The following is a 22,979-nucleotide window of genomic DNA, read 5'->3' as shown; positions in this document are numbered from 1 at the left end:
CGAATATTGGTTTCAACCTTCTGACCACTCTTCAAAGTGTATCATACCCCACTATAACTAATATCCTCCAATCCACAATCAAAAAATACAGTCCAAAAAGCATCCATATGCCTCTCACTACGAACCAAACCCCTTTTCTTTTCAGTAGAAAATAAAATTTCATTAAAATCTCCAACCAGCAGCCACAGGATGACTGATCATCAGCCAACTGCCTCAACATATTCCATGAAAGATATATGTGTTGCTCCTCAGGCGCCCTATAAAAGTAGTGCATCACCAAGTAGAACCATCATCCTTATCATAAATCAAACATCAATATGCATGCTAGAGAACGATCGTAACTGGACATTACAATCACTGCGCCATGCCATACACAACTACCACACGAGCTAACATTAATACCATTCAAATATCTGCATAACCGACGAACTCTTTCCATACTTGTATCTTGTAGTTTCAATCAAGAAATCTACATACGGGTTAACGTTTTGCAACGTATGGAAAAGATGCTTCACTGTTCGAGGCTTCCCCAAACCTCATAATTTTTAGTTAAAGATCTTCATTGCAATCGGCTGGCCTGAGTGTGCAGGCATGCCGATGGAATATTGTTTTCTCTTTCTAAATTATGGTTACCATAACTCACCCCATGCTTAGGAGAATGGCACTGACGTTTAGAGTTATCCAACTTTTCTATGGGACAATTTTCCTCTACTTCTGTCATAACAACATCATCAACTATTTGCTGAGCCGCTATATTAACGCGTTCCTCATTATGAGGGACACTCATAAAGTGCCAATTCATATAAACCATAGCCCCTATCATCTCTCATAGGACCTCGTCGATGAACCCGCACAACCCTTGCCCTTTCAGTGCATTCCTTCCTGATTGGTTCCCCCTCGTCACGTAGCCAAGAGCTTGTAGGAATCCCCCTTTGTCTTGGAGGAGCCGGAGAGACACATCCCACTGAAAAACAACCTCTTTCTTCTTTTTTTAATATCCGCAAAGGGAAAAAGCCCTCACCGTCGCCCAGCTTGCCACATAGAAAACAAAAAAGACGTAATTTCTCATACTGAAATTGTGCATACACATGCTTACCATTCGGTAGTGTTAATTTCTTCTTACGTTTAAGCGGATAGTGGATATCAATCGGAACCCAAACCCAAACCCGAATACAACCCCTATAACCCATCGAAACAGCCGATGCATCATATGAAAGGAAAATAATGTTGAAGTTTCCCAACTGACGAGCCACAACCTTAGAAATATAACATGCTGGTAACTCTTTAATATGGACCCAAAAATCAACAGTTTGCAGAGGAACAAGCATTGGATCCTCTCCTCATTCAATATATGCAGAACAAATAAATGGGCATTAAAATACCAAGGCCCTTCCATCTCAATACGGTCTACGTCACCGACGTGATATACGGAAAAGGAACTTCCCCTCCCCTAAATCCGATATAAAAATACCCCCAATGGGTGCCATACATTAGCTAGCGTAGTACGCATAACATGGAAATTGATCATGCTAGACGTATGAAAAAACCAACAAAACAATTCTCAAACGATAACCCAACTTCCTTTTCAGAGGCGTTCGGAGGCAACGCTTCATCCTCCTCTTCCCCCAACTGTAATGCATCAAATTGTTGCTCAACGTCTTCCATTATGAAACAATGAATCAACACCCAAAACAACAGCCCACAAATCAAACCAGAAGCAAAAAAACCTAGAAGGGAAAAAATCCCAAAGCTACCACGCGGCAGAGGACAAAAAGGCAAAACCCTAGTAAAATTACTTACACATTAACGACATTTTAAATGGTTTTATTTTTATATAAATATATATCAACCATAAAGAAATAATTTTAAAATTTAAGATATATAACATATTATTAATTTTGAGTAAAGCATTTGTATACTAAGAGACAGGATATATATCATTTGTTGTCTAAAATATATCAAATGGTTGTCTTGGCTCAATGGTTTAGCTTGCAATATTTCACTAAGAGTTCAATGTTCGAATCCCTCACTTGCTTCTATGTTGCTTTATTTTCTTCCAACCAGAGGGTAACACATTTTTCTTCCAACCAGAGGGTGATACGTGTCACCCTATGATTGGTAAAAATAAATATATTAAATTAAAAATAAATTAAAATAAATTTATTCTTCCAATCAAATGATAACATGTGTAATGACAGGTGTGTAGCCAATGACACATGACAGCTCCTGTTTCGTATGTAAATTTATTTTAATTTATTAAAACTATGATCAAATTGAAAGAATATATAAATAATATGGACTATTTGTGTAATTATACCATCCAAGTAAGCCTGTTAACGGCTGTTAATAGTCCATGTGTGTTTTCTGTCACACTTGTTAACGACGAGTGACCAATTTGTAACAAGCGATAACGTTAGTGACCGATTTGTGACTTTTGAAACATCAATGATGAAAATGAATATTTACCCAAACATTAGTGACCATTGGAGTAGTTTACCCTAAAATTTAATAAATTAATGTGAAAAAACTAGGACAAAAATAGGAAAGTGAATTCCTTCGCAGCATCCCATCTCATTAAAATTTACATTTCCCGAAACCATAAGAAAAGGGAAAGAGAAAAGAGGCAAATAATAACAGAAGAAAAAAAAGCTAAAGCTAACATCAATGGAGCATGCATTTGCAAGCTCAAAAGCTGATATACAGAGAACACCCACACCATTACCCTTGGACAAAAAAAACTCACCTTGGAAAGCCCAACCCCAACACCCACAAAACTCGATCATCAAAGGTCCAGCCATGATGATGATCGTTGCGCCACCGTACTCTCATGACGATTACCGCCGCCACCGGCGTCGCCAACCAGTTCATCTCCCTTATCATTACAGCGGCATGTCTTTTCACTGTTTTCACCAAAGGAGAAGGACCGGGTAGAAGAGCCAATGGGGGTGGCCAAGAATGTTGGCTTCACTTGTCCCGCCATTATAACAAGAACCTTGGGTTCCATAACAGGCCGAAGCCGAGTATCGTCTCCCCCTTTACCTTCCCCAGCTTCCAAGTCTCTCTCGGCTTGCTCCGATGACCCCTCCTCCTCCAAATAACCTGACAGCTTCCAATAAGAACATGCGAGGATGAGGAGAGCAAACGCTATGAGACCCAGCATGGCGGCCAACCCGCCGATCAAGTACGGTACCGGCGAATTCCACGGCGATGGGTGAAGACTGCTGTCCACTTCCGAATGTGTCCTTGCCGTCGCATTATACGGTGCTCTTGCTGCCATGTTTTGCTTGAAAACAGGAAATGCTTTTTGGATTTTCGGTGAGCTTTGGGGATTGCTTGTGGCTTGTGGAAGTATTTATAAAGGAAAATAAATTAATGGGATTTTATTTTGGCTTTAGTTTTAAAGTGGTTTATGGCGTCATTTTTTACTAAATACCGAAAGGGGTCCACAAAGTGGGGTCCCCCGGGAGTTCACTTGGAATTTCCAAAGGAAACAGTATTGGGAAACGCGCACCTACGAAAATAATTAAGGGTACATACCTAAACTATTAATATTGATTCGTTTTAGTGCTAAATTTTTATTTTTTAAAATCATGTCTAATATTTACTTTTTATTTCATTTTAATATCTCACCCTTAAAAATTTAAAAATACTGTATTTTTATGGATAAATTACATCATTCATTACTAACTTTCTTCTCACTCCTATTTGGGTACTAAAGTTTAATTTTTTTAATTTAACTACTCAACTTTCAAGTTGCACCTATTTTAATCACTATAATTTATTTTATTAATTGTATTCAAAAAAATAATTTATTTTATTAATAATTTTTGTGATATGAAATTTTATTATTATTATTTTATTAATATATAATTAAAAATAAAAAATAAATTTGAAAGTTAGAGTGATTAAATTAAGAATAATTTAAAAGTTAAGTAATTAAATTAAAAAAAATAAACTTTAGTGACCATAGGAGTGAGAAGATAATTGATTGATAAATGATGTAATTTAACCATAAAAAGTTGGCACGTGCAAATCACTCGATAAGTTTTAACGACGAGGTAATAAAACAAAATAAAAACTAAACGTTAGGTGTGATTTTAAAAAAAATGAAACTTTTAAGTACTAAAATGGATCAAAACTAATAGTTTAAGTAATAAACACAATTTATCCAAGAATTAATTCGGTTAACTATTTTAAGTTATTTTTGAAAAACATTTACTAAAGTGTTCTTTTAGAAAGTAAGATGTAATTTTAATGAAATAAATATTGTAATAAATAATGATTTATTATATAAAATTGGTATACAAAGCTGATAATTTTGGCTAATGAAATGTATTGAGGTTGAGTCAGCAAACCAGAAAACACGTAGACGTTGGTGTTCCGATTCGACTCAGTCAGACGTGGATTGCACCTCCAAAAATTACAAGTGACTGTCTCCTTCACGGTTGTTACATTCTTTGTCATACACATAATGTGATAAAGTTAAGTTATTAAATATTAATGATTAAGCAGTTATGTTGTTTTCTGTTTGTGGTAACAATTATCCTTGTTATTAATTTTCATAATCCATTTTTTAATCATATATAAAAGTATAGTTTTCCTTTTAATTATTAATATTTAGGGTAAATTATGTATTTAATACTTAAACTATCAGTTTTAGTTTGCTTTAGTACCTAAATTTTTATTTTTATTTTAAATCATATCTAACGTTTAGTTTTGTTTCATTTTAATATCTCATAATTAAAATTTTAACGGACTGACTAACAGGGCATAGTTCTGGCGGACGAATGATCGATCCAAACGATGGAACACGAGAGAATGACGAGTCGACTAATATAGTCCAGTGTCAACCTATCAGGCCCATTGGACGGTTGACGACAGAGATTAGAGGGTGAAGAAGTTGAAGAGTCCATAACCGATTTGGAGAGATTGAGGCATTTTCCAGTGAAACAGAGGTCGGAATCACGTTCAGGGGTTGAATAGGTGCGGGCTGAAAGTTTGAACTTCATTGGCCAACGATTGTAGAAGTAGAGGTCGACGAGCCATTATGTTAGGTTTTGATTGTCGGGATTCTAAAATGAAACAAAAACTAAACATTATATATGATTTTGAAAAATAAAACTAAAAGTTTATGTACTAAAATGGGCTACAATTGATAATTTAGGTACTAAACGTATAATTTACCCTAATATTTATTATGTTTATACATAAATGCTATTACAGTATAGGAACTATCATGTTTAATCCTTTTAAAATTTAAAATTATAAAATCAAATCAATGATAAAATTGTATTTTATTCAAAAATGAATTTTAAAAATACACTTTAATTATATTAAAAAAAAAAATTTCTGAAATCGTGTAGTATATCTATATGTAAAACCTGATAAGCTGCCAAATTTAGATAGTGTCAATAAATGAAGTTTCCTAGTTAGGTTATTAAAAATCTCAAAAAAAGGGTCCTTTGATTTTTTTTTCCCAATATGATTGGATTGTGGCAAATTTCATTCTAATGATCAATTGGTGCCCCATTTTGAAAGTTCATACCATCCAATGATGACAAAGCTATTTGAAATTATTAAACTAACTTTAGCTCAACAAATTCCCCTTTTTAAAGTTGAAGTTCATGATAATGGAGGAATGGATTGAGTGGCCAATTTAACTCAGGCTTTTAAGATCTAAATAAAATATATTTTATATTTTTGTTCCGTCGTCTTAAATATGTGTCGGAACCGTCTTTCGGGTGGGCTCGAAATTCGGCTTCGACTTAAATAAATGGGTTAGAGTCACCATCGATCTTTTATTTTAAAACAAATAGGTAGATCAGATACCTTATTCCTTACATGGTCTGCATCTTACTAGTGATATGTCAGAATCGGGAGTCGGTTACAGCCAAAGAAGGGTTAGCACCCTTGAACTGCCATTTCGGTACTACATAATTTCCAGTTGTCTTTAATTAAGAAAATTATAATTTTAAATTTAAAGGTAAAATTTGATCCTAATTACTTACCTCAGATTGTTTTGGAATATCCTTAAAAAGCCAGGACAAGGGTTAGTTTAAAAAAATAGTAAAAATAAATAAAATAAGAAAAAGGAAAACAAGATACATAAAACGTGAAAAAAAAAAGAAATAATAATATAAATAAATAAATAAATAAATAAATATAATAAAATATATATAAATAATAGTAATGACAAGGACTTGGAAAACTATATAGTAGAAATAAAATTAAAAATAGTGTAATGTAATAGCAATAAATGAAAAACAATAGAAAAATAATTAAATAATTAAATATATGTATACATATAAAAATGATAAAAGGAATATATGTTAGAGTAGAATACTAAAAAATAATAGTAAATGGAATTAAAAAAAGGAAAATAATAATAAAGAAATAATTAAATGTATATATATATAAATACTAATGAAAAATTATAAAAAAAATATAATATTTAAATAGACAAAATAAGAAATAAAAAAAAAACTAACCTATGAGGGGATTAAATTGAAAGAAAGATAAATTGGGTGTCAAAATTACAAGCATTTCGAAACAAAAACTGGGTTTTTGGGGCAAAAATGAGTAAATTGTAACTTAAAGGGACAAAAAACACAGTTTACCCCATTTGCATTAAAAAACACGCGGATCTTCATGCGGGGAATGGATCGGGCCGCGGGTCGCACAGGTCTAGTATTTAAATCAATTTTTTTAAAATTATCATTTATTCTCTTCTCGCCCGAAATCCCCTCATCTCTCTTTTATTTTCTCTCAAGTGTTCTTGAGATATCAAGAACACGACCGTGGATTCCAAAATCCGACCATCGTGCTGCCTCACTGGCCGCCGTTGAACGGCACCGGCCACCATTCATCGGTGGCGATATTAAAAAAATTATTTTTTTTGAAAGCTCTTTGGATTCTCTTTTTAAAACTCAAAACCATTTTTGAAAAACAGCTCTAGAAAGGCATAGTTATGGAAAAAAGATTTTCGAATAATGAAGGCCTCGCTTCGTTCATCGGCTAAAAGAACTTGTTTGGGATTTTTTCGGAAACTCAAACACAGAGAACGGAAAAGAAAACGCATGCAAGCCTTGAAACTGAAACGAAAAAGGTGAGATTTTTACCCTTGTGCTTCTTCTTTAATAATCGCAAAAATGCTTCGAATATTACAACTTATTTGTGGAAATTTTGTGATTGTCGAATGCACTGCTTGAAGATTTGTGTAGAATAATCGCAAAAGTTTATTTGTATTTCCTCCGAAATCGTGTGTTACAAACGAATGAATTACATGCTTATTTATACTCTAAAAAATGCTATTTTTAGTTCCGAAAATCTTGAGTCCTAAGCAGATTGTGACTCTTATTTTGTTGGTTGTTGTGTTTCACATATGCACGTCGTTGGTGATGGTCGAGAAATTCGGTGATGTTGAGAGGCGTGTGGCTGTGTGATCTCTCGTTGAAGGAGAGAACGGCACTGTGGAGTAAATGTTGAAACCCTAAGGTGGGGTTTGTTGTGGACCGTTGGATCACATCCTGATCCAACGGTCGAGGCGCTTGGCGGCTGGGGGTAGAAGATGAGAGAAAAGATAGCTAGGGTTTCATACAAGCCCTAATCCAGTTGGGTTACATTTGGGCCACTGCTGGGTCATGTCATTTTGTAACTTGTTCATTGGGCCTGTATTATAGATAAATAAATGAATGAATATGTATTTTATATAATAATAAGAAATATATTATATAAAATAATATCCATAGTCGAAATTTGATGTCTTCAACTGCCCCTCTTTGCTCATTATCGTGTAACGAAAATTGAGCAAAGATTAAAGACACAAATTTCGTCAAATGTAATGGTTGATCTGTTAATTCGAATTGAATCACAAAATGACTCCCTTGTCGTGAGGTTGAGTTGAACTGGAAATTTCTGAGCATGATATCCCTCGTTGTGAAGTTGAAATCGAACTCAAAGCTCTTAGTGAGTGGCCTCTAAATCATCTTCTGGCTCCTGATACTTTGTCGTGAAGGTAAAACTTGGCCTGAAGACTTTGGAGTTGTTGTGTTACAGATGACACATTCGTTGTGAAGTTGGGTCAATCTGTTTGTGAAGTTGGAATTGTATGGCCCCTTCATCATGAAGTTGAGCCCCGGAATTGGATATCCTTCGTCGTGAAGTTGAAATCCAATGTAAGTTGCGTTGTTTCGAGGCCAATATCCTTCGTTGTGAAGTCAAAATTGACTCTGAAATGATAATGTTTATTGACAGACACTCCTTCTTTGAGTTGAATATCCTTCATCGTGAAGTTGAAATCCAATCCGTAGATGGATGCTGCTTTTGTGCACGATTTTCTTCGTCGTGAAGTTGAAACCGCATGTGGTCCCTTCATCGTGAAGTTGAGCTTGGTAATTGGATATCCTTCATCGTGAAGTTGAAATCCAAGTAAGTTGTATTGCTCTGAGTCCAATATCCTCTGTTGTGAAGTTGAAATTGGCTCTAGAACTGAGAAATTATTTGTTGGCAGTCAGTCACCCCTACGCTGTGAAGTTGAGCTTGTGCTGTCTCGAGTTTAATATCCTTTGTTGTGAAGTTGAAATTGACTCTGAATGAAATTGAAAAGTTGTTTGTTGACAATCAGTCGCCCATTCGTCGTGAAGTTGAGCTTGTGTTGTCTTGGGTCCAATATCCTTCGCTGTGAAGCTGAAATTGGCTCTGAAATTGGGAATCCCCTTCGTCGTGAAGTTAAGCCCCGAATGGCACGATATCCTCTGTCGTGGTGTTGAAATCGTGGATGTGAGGGTACGATATCCTCTGTCGTGGAGTTAAAATTGTGGATGGCCCCTTCGTCGTGAAGTTGATCCTTGACTTGAATATCCTTCGTCGTGAAGTTGAAATCCAAGTATCGTATATTGCGGGTGGACACGATTCCCTTCGTCGTGAAGTTGAAACCGTAGATGACCCATTTGTTGTAAAGTTTGGCTTCGAGTCAGATATCCTTCGTCGTGAAGTTGAAATCTACTCTCGAGCAAATTGTGTCGTTTTTAGTCCAATATCCATCGCTGCGAAGTTGATATTGGCTCTAGATAAAACCTACAAAGATATGCATATATGCGATGTTATGGATGCAATGCTCTTAGGTATGCCTTAAATGCATATGCAACATATGTTATTCTAGGCTCTGAAGAGAAATCTCGATCTCCGGTTGCATGTCTGAAATCTTGACTCTTGATTTTGGAATCTTAATGTTTTGATCCTTGATCTTGAATTCTTCAAATGTTCAAATCTGATGTGTATTTGTTTCTTGATTTGGAAAATGCTTCTCGACCATTTCAAGTATGTGTCTGAGCCTTGATCGGCTTCCGGGTACCTGTACTTTTCAATGAATCTTTGTAGAATAATATGCGATTATCTTTTGCAGAAGTAAACAAATCATTAGGTTTAAATTCAATCCAAGATGCTCAAAAGGAATTGATTTAGAGAAAAAGATTGTCTTTATTTATAAGAGGAAAAGAACAAATAATACATGACAAACACTTTAGAGAATGAATACATGGTAAAGTATGAAATGAATGTCTTAGATCTCGATAATACGGGCACTTCTGAGCTGAAAAGCCGTTAGGTGGTCTTGAACGCAGCCCTTGCCAAGAGATATTCAAAAAATGTGACAACATTATGAAGAGTGCAACATTTCTTTGATTTGTTGAGTTTGTAGAATATTCATATGTCGGGATGCTTCCACTGTCTGGATTTTTTGAGTCATTGTTGACAGTCAGTCACCCCTTCGCTGTGAAGTTGAGCTTGTGCTGTCTTAAGTTTAATATCCTTTGTTGTGAAGTTGAAATTGACTCTGAATGAAATTGAAAAGTTGTTTGTTGACAATCAGTCGCCCATTCGTCGTGAAGTTGAGCTTGTGTTGTCTTGGGTCCAATATCCTTCGCTGTGAAGCTGACTTGATTTTGGAATCTTATGTTTTGATCCTTGATCTTGAATTCTTCAAATGTTCAAATCTGATGTGCACATTTGTTTCTTGATTTGGAAAATGCTTCTCGACCATTTCAAGTATGTTGAGCCTGATCGGCTTGGGTACCTGTACTTTCAATGAATCTTTGTAGAATAATATGCGATTCTTTTGCAGAAGTAAACAAATCATTAGGTTAAATTCAATCCAAGATGCTCAAAGAATTGATTTAGAGAAAAAGATGTCTTTATTATAAGGGAAAAAAACAAATAATACATGACAAACACTTTAGAGAATGAATACATGGTAAAGTATGAAATGAATGTCTTAGATCTCGATAATACGGAGCACTTCTGAGCTGAAAAGCCGTTAGGTGGTCTTGAACGCAGCCCTTGCCAAGAGATATTCAAAAAATGCGACAACATTCTGAAGAGTGCAACATTTCTTCGATTTGTTGAGTTTGTAGAATATTCATATGTCGGGATGCTTCCACTGTCTGGATTTTTTGAGTCAATATCCAAATCGCTCTTTCGGGTTTTCAACTTGGACTCATCCTTGGTTGCAAGACGCCCTTTGCGGGTTTTCATCTTGAACCCACCTTATTTTTCTTCTCTTTTTTCTTTTGTTCTTTTTCTCTTTTCCTCTTTTCCTCTTTTTTCTTTTTTCAATTTAGGGCGCCCTTTCGAGTTTTCACCCTAAATGTTTTTCTCTTTTTGTTTTTTGTTCTTTTTTCTTTTTCCGACTTAGGATTCCCTCTCGGGTTTTCATCCTAAGCGAAGTATTTCTTGACTGCATCCGAGTTGATGGGATATGACAGTTCAGGTCCGTCCATTTCATCCAAGACAAGGGCTCCTCCGGAGAATGTCTTTTGCACGACATAAGGTCCTTCCCAATTTGGTATCCATTTTCTTCGGAAATCTTTTTGGACTGGCCAAATTCTTTTTAGCACCAGATCTCCTTCGCGGAATATTCTCGGACGCACCTTTTTTTCATGTGCTCGGATCATTCGTTTCTGATAGATTTGACCATGATGAATGGATTTCAGTCTCTTTTCATCTATCAGGTTAAGCTGATCATATCTAGATTGTACCCATTCTGTATCATCCAATTTGACTTCTATCAAGACCCGGAGTGACGGAATCTCTATTTCAATGGGTAGCACTGCTTCCATTCCATAAGCTAGTGAAAATAGAGTTGCCCAGTTGAAGTTCGTACCTAGGTTCAATAAGCGAACAAAGTAAAAGGCAACTTCTTATGCCAGTCTTTGTAAGTTTCAGTCGTTTTCTCCACTATCTTCTTAATGTTTTTATTTGCTGCTTCTACTGCTCCATTCATCTTTGGTATGTAAGCAGTGGAATTGTGATGTTTTATGTTGAACTGTTCACAAGCAGCACTCGTCATCTTGTTGTTCAAGTTTGTAACATTATCGGTAATGATTATTTCAGGTAGACCATACCGACATATAATCTCTTTCTTCAGAAACTTGCAAATAGTGGACTGAGTGACACTGGCATATGATGCAACCTCTACCCATTTTGTGAAGTAATCAATTGCCACGGGAATGAAACGGTGACCATTCGAAGACTTAGGATGGATTTGCCCGATAACGTCCATGCCCCACACAGAGAAAGACCAGGGCGACGTCATTACATGAAGTGGATGAGGTGGAACATTAATTTTATCTCCATAAATCTGACATTTATGACATCTCCTACCATAGTTGATGCAATCACTTTCCAGTATGGACTAAAAATATCCGCATCTGATTATTTGTCTTGACATCATATGTCAATTTGCATGTGCTCCACAAACTCACATGTACTTCTTCCACTATCATTTTTGCCTCTTCAGCATCGACGCACCTTAACAGGACTTGATTATGGCTTGTCTTGTATAAAACCTCTCCGTCAAGGACGTATCCAGCTGTCATTCTTCTAAGAGTCCTCTTATCGGTTTCGGTGGCTTCTTCTGGATAACTTCGATGTTTGATATACTGTAGAATTTCGTAGTACAAAGGCTTAGTGTTCAATTTGGTAACAATGAGCCGGGTACTCATACGACTGCATGTTAATTGGCATCATTTCATACTCCCCGCCAGCCTTGAATGCGGCTGCCAAGGTAGCTAAAGCGTCAGCCATTTGATTTTCTTCTCTAGGCACGTAATGGAAGGTGACTTCATCCAATTCTTCGAGCAGATTCAATATTAGTCTCTGGTATTCCATCAGCTTTGTATCCTTGGTTTCCCACAAGGTCTTTATGCTTTGCCCCTAGTACAACTCGAATTCCCAAGACACAAGCTTCATACTCTGCCATGTAATTGGTGCAATCGAAGTTCAGTCTGCTGGTAAATGGGTAGTGATTCCCTTCTAGAGAGATCAGGATTGTCCTAATGCCATGTCCTAATGCATTTGATGCACCATCGAAATGTATTCTCCAGGAATTGTCCGTTGAAGTACTTGCTTCTTCTAAGGATATAGCCATCAAGTCTTCATCTGGAAAATCAAAGTTCAATGGCTCATAATTCTCATCGGTTCTACTAGCCAAGAACTCTGATATGGTACTTCCTTTGATTGATTTTTGGCTCACGTACTTGATGTCAAATTCAAACAAGAGCATCTGCCATCGGGCTAATCTTCCAGATAGAGCAGGTACACCCATCATGTACTTTAGGGGATCTAACATGAAATAAGCCACATAGTGTGGAACAACATGTATTGTCGGAGTCTTTTTATGGCCCAGACTAAAGCACAACAAACCTTTTCGATAGGAGGATATCTGACCTCACAATCGGTGAACTTCTTACTTAAATAGTAGATGGCTCTTTCATTCTTCCCAAATTCATCATGTTGACCTAGAACACACCCCATGGAGTTCTCGAATATGGAGAGATACAAGAGCAGAGGTTTTCCCGAGATATGGGGCATCAAGACAGGAGAGTGAGACAAATACTCTTTTACTTTCTTGAATACAATCTGACATTTTTCATCCCACGCTCCAGCGTTGTTCTTTCGGAGAAGATAGAAGATTGGGTCACACTTGTCGGTTAACTGAGATATGAACCGTGCTATGTAGTTCAATTTGCCCAGAAAACCTTTGACCTCTTTTTGTGTTCGTGGTGGAGGTAGACTTTGAATAGCCTTAACTTTATCGGGATCGACCTTGATGCATTTTTTGCTGACCGCGAAGCCTAATAGTTTTCCAGATATTACCCCGAAAGTGTACTTGCTAGGGTTCAATCTCAGTTGGAACTTTCTCAATCTCTGGAAGAGCTTTCTCAAGTTCTCGACATGTTCATTCTTGGTTTGTGCCTTGACAATCATGTCGTCGACATAAACCTCAATTTCTTTGTGCATCATGTCGTGGAACAGTATCACCATAGCTCTCTGATATGTTGCCCCAGCGTTCTTCAGTCCGAAGGGCATCACCTTGTAGCAGAAAGTTCCTCATATTGTGACGAACGTGGTCTTCTCCATGTCTTCATGATGCATCTTGGTCTGGTTATATCCCGAAAATCCATCCATGAATAAAAAGAAAGTGTTCCCGGCTGTATTGTCTACCAACGTGTCAATGCGAGGCAGAGGAAAGTTGTCTTTGGGACTTGGTTTATTAAGGTCCCGGTAGTCGATACGCATGAGTACTTTCCCGTCTTTCTTCGGAACAAGAACTATGTTGGTCACCCACTCTGGATACTTGGCCACTTGAAGAAAATCGGCATCAAATTACTTCTTGACTTCTTCTTTAATTTTAAGGAGCATCTCAGGTCGCATCCTTCTCAGTTTCTGTTGCACGGGTTTGCACTCTGGCTTAATTGGAAGTTTATGAACTACCATATCTGTGTCTAGTCCCGACATGTCTTGATACGACCAGGCGAACATATCTCTATATTCCTGAAGTAAGATTATAAGGTTTTATCTTGCTTCAGCTGAAAGAGTTGTGCCAATTCTAACCTCATTTCTATCCTCTTCAGTACCCAGATTCAAGACTTCGGTCGTCTCCTCATGTGGCAGTATTTGTTTATCTTATCTTTCTACCATTCTCAACAATTCGATGGGTAAGTTGCACTCCTCTTCAGTGTCGCATTCACCAAATTCCCCGAGACAAATGGTTGATTCAAAATCCATCAGGATCAGGATCATATGTTCCTGTATTATCGTTATCTGGGGTCCTGAAGGAACAAAGAAGATATGTGTGCGTGAGAGGAAATATCCCACACGAAACAATCAAAGAATTAAATTTGAAGAAAAATATAATAAAGTACTGGAATGAAAAAATAGACAATAAATTCAAAAGGAAATGAAGTAAGAAAACTTGTTTGCCATGGAAAGGGAAAAAATGCATCTTTTATTGAACTTAAACAAAATGTTTATTCACCCTTACAAAAGATCACCAATTGCCCCGGTATAGGCAAATAGGGATAGTTCGAATATTACTCTGAAAGACTCTTGAAACCACATATAGTTCTTTCACCGACCAACTGCTAGGAACAAACCCATGTGGCAGAGGGCATATCCGATCTATCTTCGTTGTCAACATCTTCTGTGGTCACGACATTAATGTTCAGATCTTCCAGAGCCGCTTCTAGATTGGATGAGGTAGTCTCGAACACATAACCACCTGACTTGAATGTATTGTAAAGAGGCGGGAATACCATGGGTTCCCGTTGAACTTCACCTCCAGTTAACCTGGCTAGTCTTCTTTCTCGGTTCTTCTGGAATTCCTTCATCTTTTCATGGTAACTAGTTGAAAACCGAGCCCAAACTGATCTAACTTCAAAACAGAAAGGACTGGATTGATCATTCCTTGTAGTAACTTCCTAAACCCTCTTTCAGTCTTGGCACCTTATCCAAAGTTTTACTTGATCTCCATCTTGGTGCACTGGAAGAGTCAGTTTAGGAATTCTTTTTCCTTCTACCACAAATGTGGCATTCATGAATTCTAAGGAGCGGAATGAACACTCCACCGCTTCTATCTACTTCGATGTATGGGGCCTCTGTGGTCACACTTGCCACGATATCTTCTTCAGCATTGATAATGACTAAGGCCCCGTCAATAAAAATTTAACTTTTTGGTGCAGCGTGGAGGGTACTGCACCTGCTTCATGAATCCATGGCCTTCCCAAAAGACAATTATAGGGCGGCATGATATCCATCACAAGGAACTCAACATCATAGGTGGTTGGTCCGATGGTCAACGGTAGCTCGATCTTACCGTCTACCTCTCTTTTGGTCCCGTCAAATGCTCGGACCACGTTCTGACATGCTCTCATATGAGAGGTATCTATTGCAGCCTCTTCAATGTCACTAAAGGCATCATGTTTAGGGTCGAGTCGTTGTCAATCAATATACTCGTAAAGCGTGCCCCTTGCAATACGTAATGATATCCAGTGCCTTTGTTTGGCCTCTTCCTCTGGATGAAATCTCATCATCTGAAAACGATATGAGATTATCAGCTTGAATATTATTCACCAGTCAATCCATCTTGTTGACTGGTATGTCTTATGGCACGAACGTTTGATTAAGGACTTTCAACAGTGTTCCTCGGTGTGCCTCCGAGTTTAAAAATAGTGCTAACATTGAAGTATGCGTAGGTAAGCTGTGGAGCTGTTCTATAATATTGTACTCGTTGTGCTTCAAGATCTTGAGGAACTCTTTAGCTTCTTCCTCCTTTATAGGTTCATTGACAACTAGCACATCTTCTTTGAATGGCTCAAGTGGTCTTTGCCCCACTTTGCTATCACATCCTTTGGAAGTACTCACATGGCATTCGTACTTCCATGGCACTTGCCGATTGTCCTTGTATTGAAAAGGTCGAGGTGTTGTGATCACCACCTTGGCTGGTGTTGTTACTGTCATATTTGCCTTAGGGGTAATTATCAAAGGACTACCTCTACCGAATCTTTTGTATGATGATTCTCCGGTGGCACAAACACATGCTTCCAAATAATCTAGAATTTCGTTGTAAAATTCCAGCTCTTTCCTGTCCATCATGACTATCGATCTGAATTCTGGGCACTCTTGCACATTATGCCCCTCTTCGTTATGGTAACAACAATGGTTACCATCTTCAATCCTTGTTGCATATGAATGGGGTGTAAGAAGCCCCGCCTTTACCATTTGGCTCTATATCCAATCCAAATGAGCTTTAACTTCCGAAACTCAAGTTTTGATTCTCTTGCCATTCTCCGTGGTGATTGCATTGATTCATGTCTCCTGATGATTGGGCAAGGGATTTTGGGCGACGTTCGGTGTTCCAGAGTTTAAATGGATCCAGTTCCGCATTCGTTGTATAAGCCTCTTGAATGCGAGATAATTTTCAATTGAGTGCCCCTACACACTGCCAGATCTGAGAAACTTCCCGATGTGATTGCCATCAGGTGCCCGAAGTAAGGTGTCTTAAGGGTTTGCACAAACAGTTTTCTAGTTTCATTTTCATCCAAGGGTAGATGAACTTATACAGATAAATCCCTCCATCTCTGTGCGTACTGTCGGAAACTTTCGTTATAATTTTTCTCCAGGCTTTGTAGCATAACCCGGTCTGGTCTCATATCATTGATATGCTTGTACTGCTCTAAGAAAGACTTGGATAAGTCTTTCCACGTCTTGATATGAGTTTGGCTAAGCTGGTTATACCACCGGATATCTAAACCAGACAGGCTCTCCTGAAAGCAGTGGATCAATAGTTGGTCATTTCCCCCATATCCCGTCATCTTCCGACAAAACATAGTGATATGGGCTAAAGGGTAGCTATTCCCATCGAACTTCTCGAACTTCGGGGCTTTAAACTTTGGTGGAAGCACCAAATCTGGGACTAGGCTCAGCTCCATTGCGTCCACTCCATAATAATCACGGTCTCCTTGGACATCTTCATCTGATCTTCTAGCATTCTGATCTTCTCTTCCATCTTTTTTGCCTTATCCTCATCGTCAAAATCCTGGATAGGGCAGTCGTCCAAATGACTGTCAGGATTTGCTGCAGAAGTTTGTAAATTTGCAACAGCTTTCCTTTTAGTGGCAGATGAGTCACCTTGCAGTCCAGGTAAGATCCCGGATGAGACAACCACTTGTGGGGTCGGTGGTATGATTATCCCCTCAGATGCACCTACTCTGGGTGTACTTGCTTGTTGTTGTAAGCCATATAACTTAGCCACGATCTTGTCGACTAAATACTCCGTGCTTTTCTTGATGGACTCCATGGTACTTTGACTGTTCTGAGCCATTTTTTTCCTCCAATTCTTTCTGCAGCCTTGCCATGTTCTCCTCAATATTCTCGATTCTGGATTCCATTTATCTCTTCTTTGCACGAGTGTTGTGAGGGTGATGTGTGTCTTGAGCTCGCGGTGGTATACTTGGTGTTTGCACTTCTTTCTGAGACATGTTTTGTTGGTTAATATGAATATAAAAACATAGAAAATATAAAAATAACATGAAATATAAAATACAAAGTATGCAATGTATGATGTATGCAATTTAGAGGCATTGATCCAGAAAAAGTGTCCATTATTATAAATAATCCTCATTTAGACAAAAATGTTTTATCTTTTAAGAGTCATAAAAACAATCAAAGGTACATTCAGACTAAATCCTCTAGACCCCAAACAGCTTCTAGTAGGTTAACAAATCTTCTGCCTTCATCTGTCACTGGTTGAATGCCTTGTCTAACCACTCCAGCTTCCCTTGCTAGGCCATGAAGATGATGGGCTACCTTCTGTACTTGATCCAGGAAATCTCAGATGGTTGCATCTCTGGCCCTCACCCTTTGCTGTGCTTGCTCCCAACAAAAACACCACTGTAAACCTCCGTCGAAGGGCATTATCTGAAGCTCATTCGCTTGCTTCTTGAACCCATCTACAATAGCTTCTAACTCAACTATTGTCTTTCCATCTCTCTCATGTTGTTTCTCTAAGTCAGTCACCCGATTCTCAAGTGTTGGTTCTGATGCTGACTGTCTGCTAAACGCCTTTGAGCAATCTTCAGTTGTTCCTTCCAAGCTCTTTCATTAGGCCCTTCGAACTTCTTTTTTAGACTATGAGCTTCGTTTAGTATTCAGAGGTTACTTTCAACTTGGAGTTATCATTGACTTTATCTTGATACCCCTTTCTCAAATCTTCGAGCTCAAAACGAACTATTTTCTGTTCTTTTTCCAGTTTGTCTGCTCTATCTCTCTGAGAGTCGGCATCTAGATTCCATTGAAAATGTTCAGCTTCAAGTTCCTTAATCCTTTGCTTCAGCTCTTTATTCACATCTTCAAACTCTGCTTTGGCTATCTCAAGTTCCGAAGGGACATGCCTAAGATGTTCCTCCATGGTCCGGGTGTCTTCACAGTCTGGTACCGGGATGTTATCATTCTTTCTCACCCTTCGCCACTCCACATAATCCAGAGTAATCATGTCTCTGGAAGCTACAACATCCATCCGGAATACTTTCTTCCACGAATTAGCTGCTTCTTGATCATCTTCTTATAACTGTCACCATGATACACAAACTCTGATCTAGCTAGCCCGCATGTTACCGGGACAAACTGACGTGCCCCATACTGTCTAAGTGCTAGCAACAGAGCATACCCAACTGCACCCCAAAGTCCAAGTAAGGTCATAGTGTCAGAATCCTCACACTGGAAAAGAACGTCACTGAGGAACAACCAAGAGGCTCTCCAGGTAATATCTCGATCCTGAAGATGTGTAAAGACTTTCATCCATTTTTCTTTTGAAGCACATTCATGCCATTTTCTAGTGATGAATTCTCCCAAAGGTGAATAGGTAGTGTTGAATCGACGATAGGCCACCCCATTAGTCTTCTAAAAGTGGTTGTGAATCCAGACTTGAAGGAGCTGAGTACACCTAACGAATCTTCCTCCGCCAGTTCTTCTGCAATGGTTGAGAGATCGAAAGGTTTCGGCTAAGATGGTCCATGCTGGGTTGACTCGCTTCGGGAGTTGTTCGAACAGCTCTACCACAGCAGCATCAATGTAACCCAAAGTCTTCGAGAATATAATCAGACCATACAGACCCAGTGCAAACAGGTCTATTGCCTTCCACTCATCGGGATGGTTCTTCATCAGTTGCTTGATATGAAGCCAAGCAATTCCTTCCCCACTGCCTTTACATCGAGCCCGTCAGTTACCCATTTTTCGTCAACCCCGACAACCTTGGCTAGTGCATTTTTGAAAGGCTGGCTTTTGATGTGTTTAAGGTAGGCCCTCTCTAGTTTGATACATTCACAGTGCAACATTGTAGTGTACTCTTCAATAGTGGGCACCATGTCCTCTTGGTTAAAAGTGAAGCAACTATATCCCGGGTTCCAGAATTGAACCAAGCTCTGATTAAGGGCTCATCAGTCTTGACATGAAGCAAAGTGCAATGTCACCGTACCGTTGGCTGAACTTCTGTTTCTGATCATTCTTCTAACTGTCCCAGATGTCTCGAAGCTCTTGCACATCGTTCTGCTTTAGGCTGATAGAGGCATAGCTAACTAGCTCTGACACATAGCTCCTTTGAAGATGTCTCCTTTTCCTTATGAGTCTTCTCGGACCGACCATAATCATACCTCGGGGTTTTTAATCTCTTGTATTACAACACCTTTGTCCATTAGTTCAGATTATTTTGTGTGTAACAAATACTTTTTTAGGGATCAGTGGCCTCTTGTTATGATGCAAATGCTAAAAAAACAAACACAGGCAAAAAGTTAGTACAATAAAAATAAATAAATAAATAAATAAATAGAAAATGAAAAAAGGGAAAAACAAAAATTAACATGGTTAGGGTAAATATATCCTAGGTTTTGGAATGTGGTTTCGAGTTAGGCTCTAATTCTCCATAGTCTCCCGGCTTAGGTTCTAAAATAGGTACTCGAGTTCCCTTGCCGATGCCCCCTTGGGCTTACCAGACCCTTAGTCCTAAACCCATCACAGGCTTGTGTGGACTAAGTTAAACTCGAGAGGACACAATCCCTTATGTCTATGTAGAGAATAAATTCACACGAATACATAAGGTATATGAATCCCGAAGTTTACTTGCTACGCCTATGCGGTGAATAAATTCACACGAAGACGTCGCTTTCACCCCCACTTAAAACGGGTTCAGAGCTCGGGTTTAGAGCCTTAAGTGAAAAATGAACTTTGATGGCTGAAATCATTAGAAAACAATTAGTACAACTATTTACTCGAAAATATAATCGAAAGTAAGTAAAAAAGATCGAAGTGTTACCTTAAAATTTAAACTTACTCTTTTCGTTAAAAAGACAACTCGAAATTACCTTAGCCTGACTCACTTACCTGTGTCCCCAGCAGAGTCGGGAGTCGGTTACAACTCGAAGTGTTACCTTATTCCTTACCTGGTCTGCATCTTACCAGTGATATGTCGGATTCGGGAGTCGGTTACAACCAAGGAAGGGTTAGCACCCTTGAACTGCCCTTTCAGTACTACCCAATTTCCAGTTGTCTTTAATTAAGAAAATTGTAATTTTAAATTAAAAGGTAAAATTTGATCTGAATTACTTACCTAAGATTGTTTTGTAACATCCTTAAAAAACCAGGACAAGGGTTAGTTTAAAAATAATAATAAAAAAAATAAATAAAAAAGGAAAACAAGATACATAAAACGTGAAAAAAAAGAAATATAATAATAAATATAAAGAAATATATATATATATATATAATAAAATATATATAAATAATAGTAATGATGAGGACTTGGAAAACGATATAGTAGAAATAAAAATAGTGTAATGTAATAGCAATAAATGAAAAAAAAATAAAAAAAATAAAAAAAATAAATATATATGTATACATATAAAAATGATAAAAGGAATATATGTTAGAGTAGAATACTAAAAAATAATAGTAAATGGAATTAAAAAAAGGAAAATAATAATAAAGAAATAATTAAATGTATATATATATAAATACTAATCAAAAATTAGAAAAAAACAAAATATAATATTTAAATAGACAAAAATAAGAAATTAAAAAAAAAACTAACCTGTGAGGGGATTAAATTGAAAGAAAGATAAATTGGGTGTCAAAATTACAAGCATTTTGAAGCAAAAACTGGGTTTTTGGGGTAAAAATGAGTAAATTGTAACTTAAAGCTACTAAAAACACAGTTTACCCCATTTGCATTTAAAAACACGCGAATCTTCATGCGGGGAATGGATCGGGCCACGGGTCGCACGGGTCTAGTATTTAATATTTTTTTTAAATTATCATTTCTTCTCTTGTAGCCTGAAATCCCATCCTCTCTCTTTCATTTTCTCTCAAGTGTTCTTGAGATATCAAGAACATGGCCGGATTCCAGAATTCGGCCATCGTGCCGCCTCGTCGGCTGCCGTTGAACGACGCCGGCCACCGTTCATCGGCGGTGAGATTAAAAAAATTATTTTTTTGAAAGCTCTTTGGATTCTCTTTCTAAAACTCAAAACCATTTTTCAAAAACCGCTCTAGAAAGGCATAGATCTGGAAAAAAGAGTTTCGATTAATGAAGGCCTCACTTCGTTCATCGGCCAAAAGAACTTGTTTGGGATTTTTTCGGAAACTCAAACATAGAGAACGGAAAAGAAAACGCATGCAAGCCTTGAAACTGAAACGAAAAAGGTGAGATTTTTACCCTTATGCTTCTTCTTTAATAATCGCAAAAATGCTTCGAATATTACAGCTTCTTTGGGGAAATTTTGTGATTGTCAAATGCACTGCTTGAAGATTTGTGTAGAATAATTGCAAAAGTTTATTTGTATTTCCTCCGAAATCATGTGTTACAAACGAATGGATTACATGCTTATTTATACTCTAAAAAATGATATTTTTAGTTCCGAAAATCTTGAGTCCTAAGCATATTGTGACTCTTATTTTGTTGGTTGTTGTGTTTCACATATGCACGTCGTTGGTGATGGCCAAGAAATCTGGTGCTGTTGAGAGGCGTGTGGCTGTGGGATCTCTCATTGAAGGAGAGAACGTCACCGTGGAGCAAAGGTTGAAACCTAAGGTGGGGTCTGCTGTGGACCGTTGGATCACATCCCGATCCAACGGTCGAGGTGCTTGGCGGTTGGGGGCAGAAGATGAGAGAAGAGATAGCTAGGGTTTCATACAAACCCTAATCCAATTGGGTTGCATTTGGGCCACTGCTGGGTCATGTCGTTTTGTAACTTGTTCATTGGGCCTGTATTATAAATAAATAAATAATAAATGAATATGTATTTTCTATAATAATAAGAAATATATTATATAAAATAATATCCACGGTCGAAATTTGATGTCTTCAATATGAAAAATAATCGTACGACATTAAAAATGATTAAATTTAGATATCTAATTCATAATTTAAATGTATGATCTAATTAAAAAAATATTTTAACCTATCAAATGTTCCATATTAATGTACTCCACTTACGTTATCACTTATCAGCTTCAATCGCTCAATTTACACGTTGAGTTCAGTTTCAAATTCCGTTTCGAACGTAAATTTCGTAACGTAAATAAAATACACAAAAACAATCACAATACGTCATAGAAAGGTTTAATGTACAATTTGGCCCTCCAAAAATATACATTCATTGTATTTGAGTATCTATAGCTTACTTGACTCATTTTGGTAGATGAATATCATTTTCGTCCTAGTTTAACTAAAATATAAATTAATTTATAAAATCATCACACGTGACATATTATTATTGAAAGCTAATAATTCATTAAAATATTAATTGTATTCCATGTTGTATTTTGATTTATAAAATCCATACTCGAGTGATGTAAACATGGGTCGAGTCAAATTAATTTTTTATCTTATCTAATTTTATACCATCCACCTATCACTGAATTGAGTTTAGAAAGGTTTATCCTACTCAAAAATTGATTTATTTTTAGGTAAAAGATTGCACTCTACCCAACCTTACATGGTGTGTGTATATATATATATTCAATCTTTTATTAGTAAAATATAAACCTAATTAAAAAAATTAGAGATGATTAATATTAGAGAAAATAACCTCAGTGACCGAAAATGCCTTATAATATACGAATTTAACCAACTTTTTTTTGGATTTGCCAAA

The 22,979-nt window shown here is 37.3% G+C and overlaps 1 protein-coding gene across 1 annotated transcript; it reads right to left on the bottom strand.

Annotated features, from left to right (window-relative positions):
* Positions 1-2,535: 2,535 nt before the first annotated feature.
* Positions 2,536-3,309, bottom strand: LOC120165201 (protein GLUTAMINE DUMPER 3-like). The gene has a single exon (XM_039174772.1). It carries the CDS (start codon positions 3,275-3,277, stop codon positions 2,783-2,785), a length of 495 nt encoding a protein of 164 aa, XP_039030703.1. The 5' UTR covers positions 3,278-3,309; the 3' UTR covers positions 2,536-2,782.
* Positions 3,310-22,979: the final 19,670 nt, after the last annotated feature.

This window comes from Hibiscus syriacus, unplaced genomic scaffold, assembly GCF_006381635.1.
Source record: "Hibiscus syriacus cultivar Baekdansim isolate YM2019G1 unplaced genomic scaffold, ASM638163v2 tig00111582_pilon, whole genome shotgun sequence".
NCBI lineage: Eukaryota > Viridiplantae > Streptophyta > Magnoliopsida > Malvales > Malvaceae > Hibiscus > Hibiscus syriacus.
Note: the sequence above shows the minus strand (reverse complement) of the source record. Positions and strands in the feature narration are given on the sequence as shown.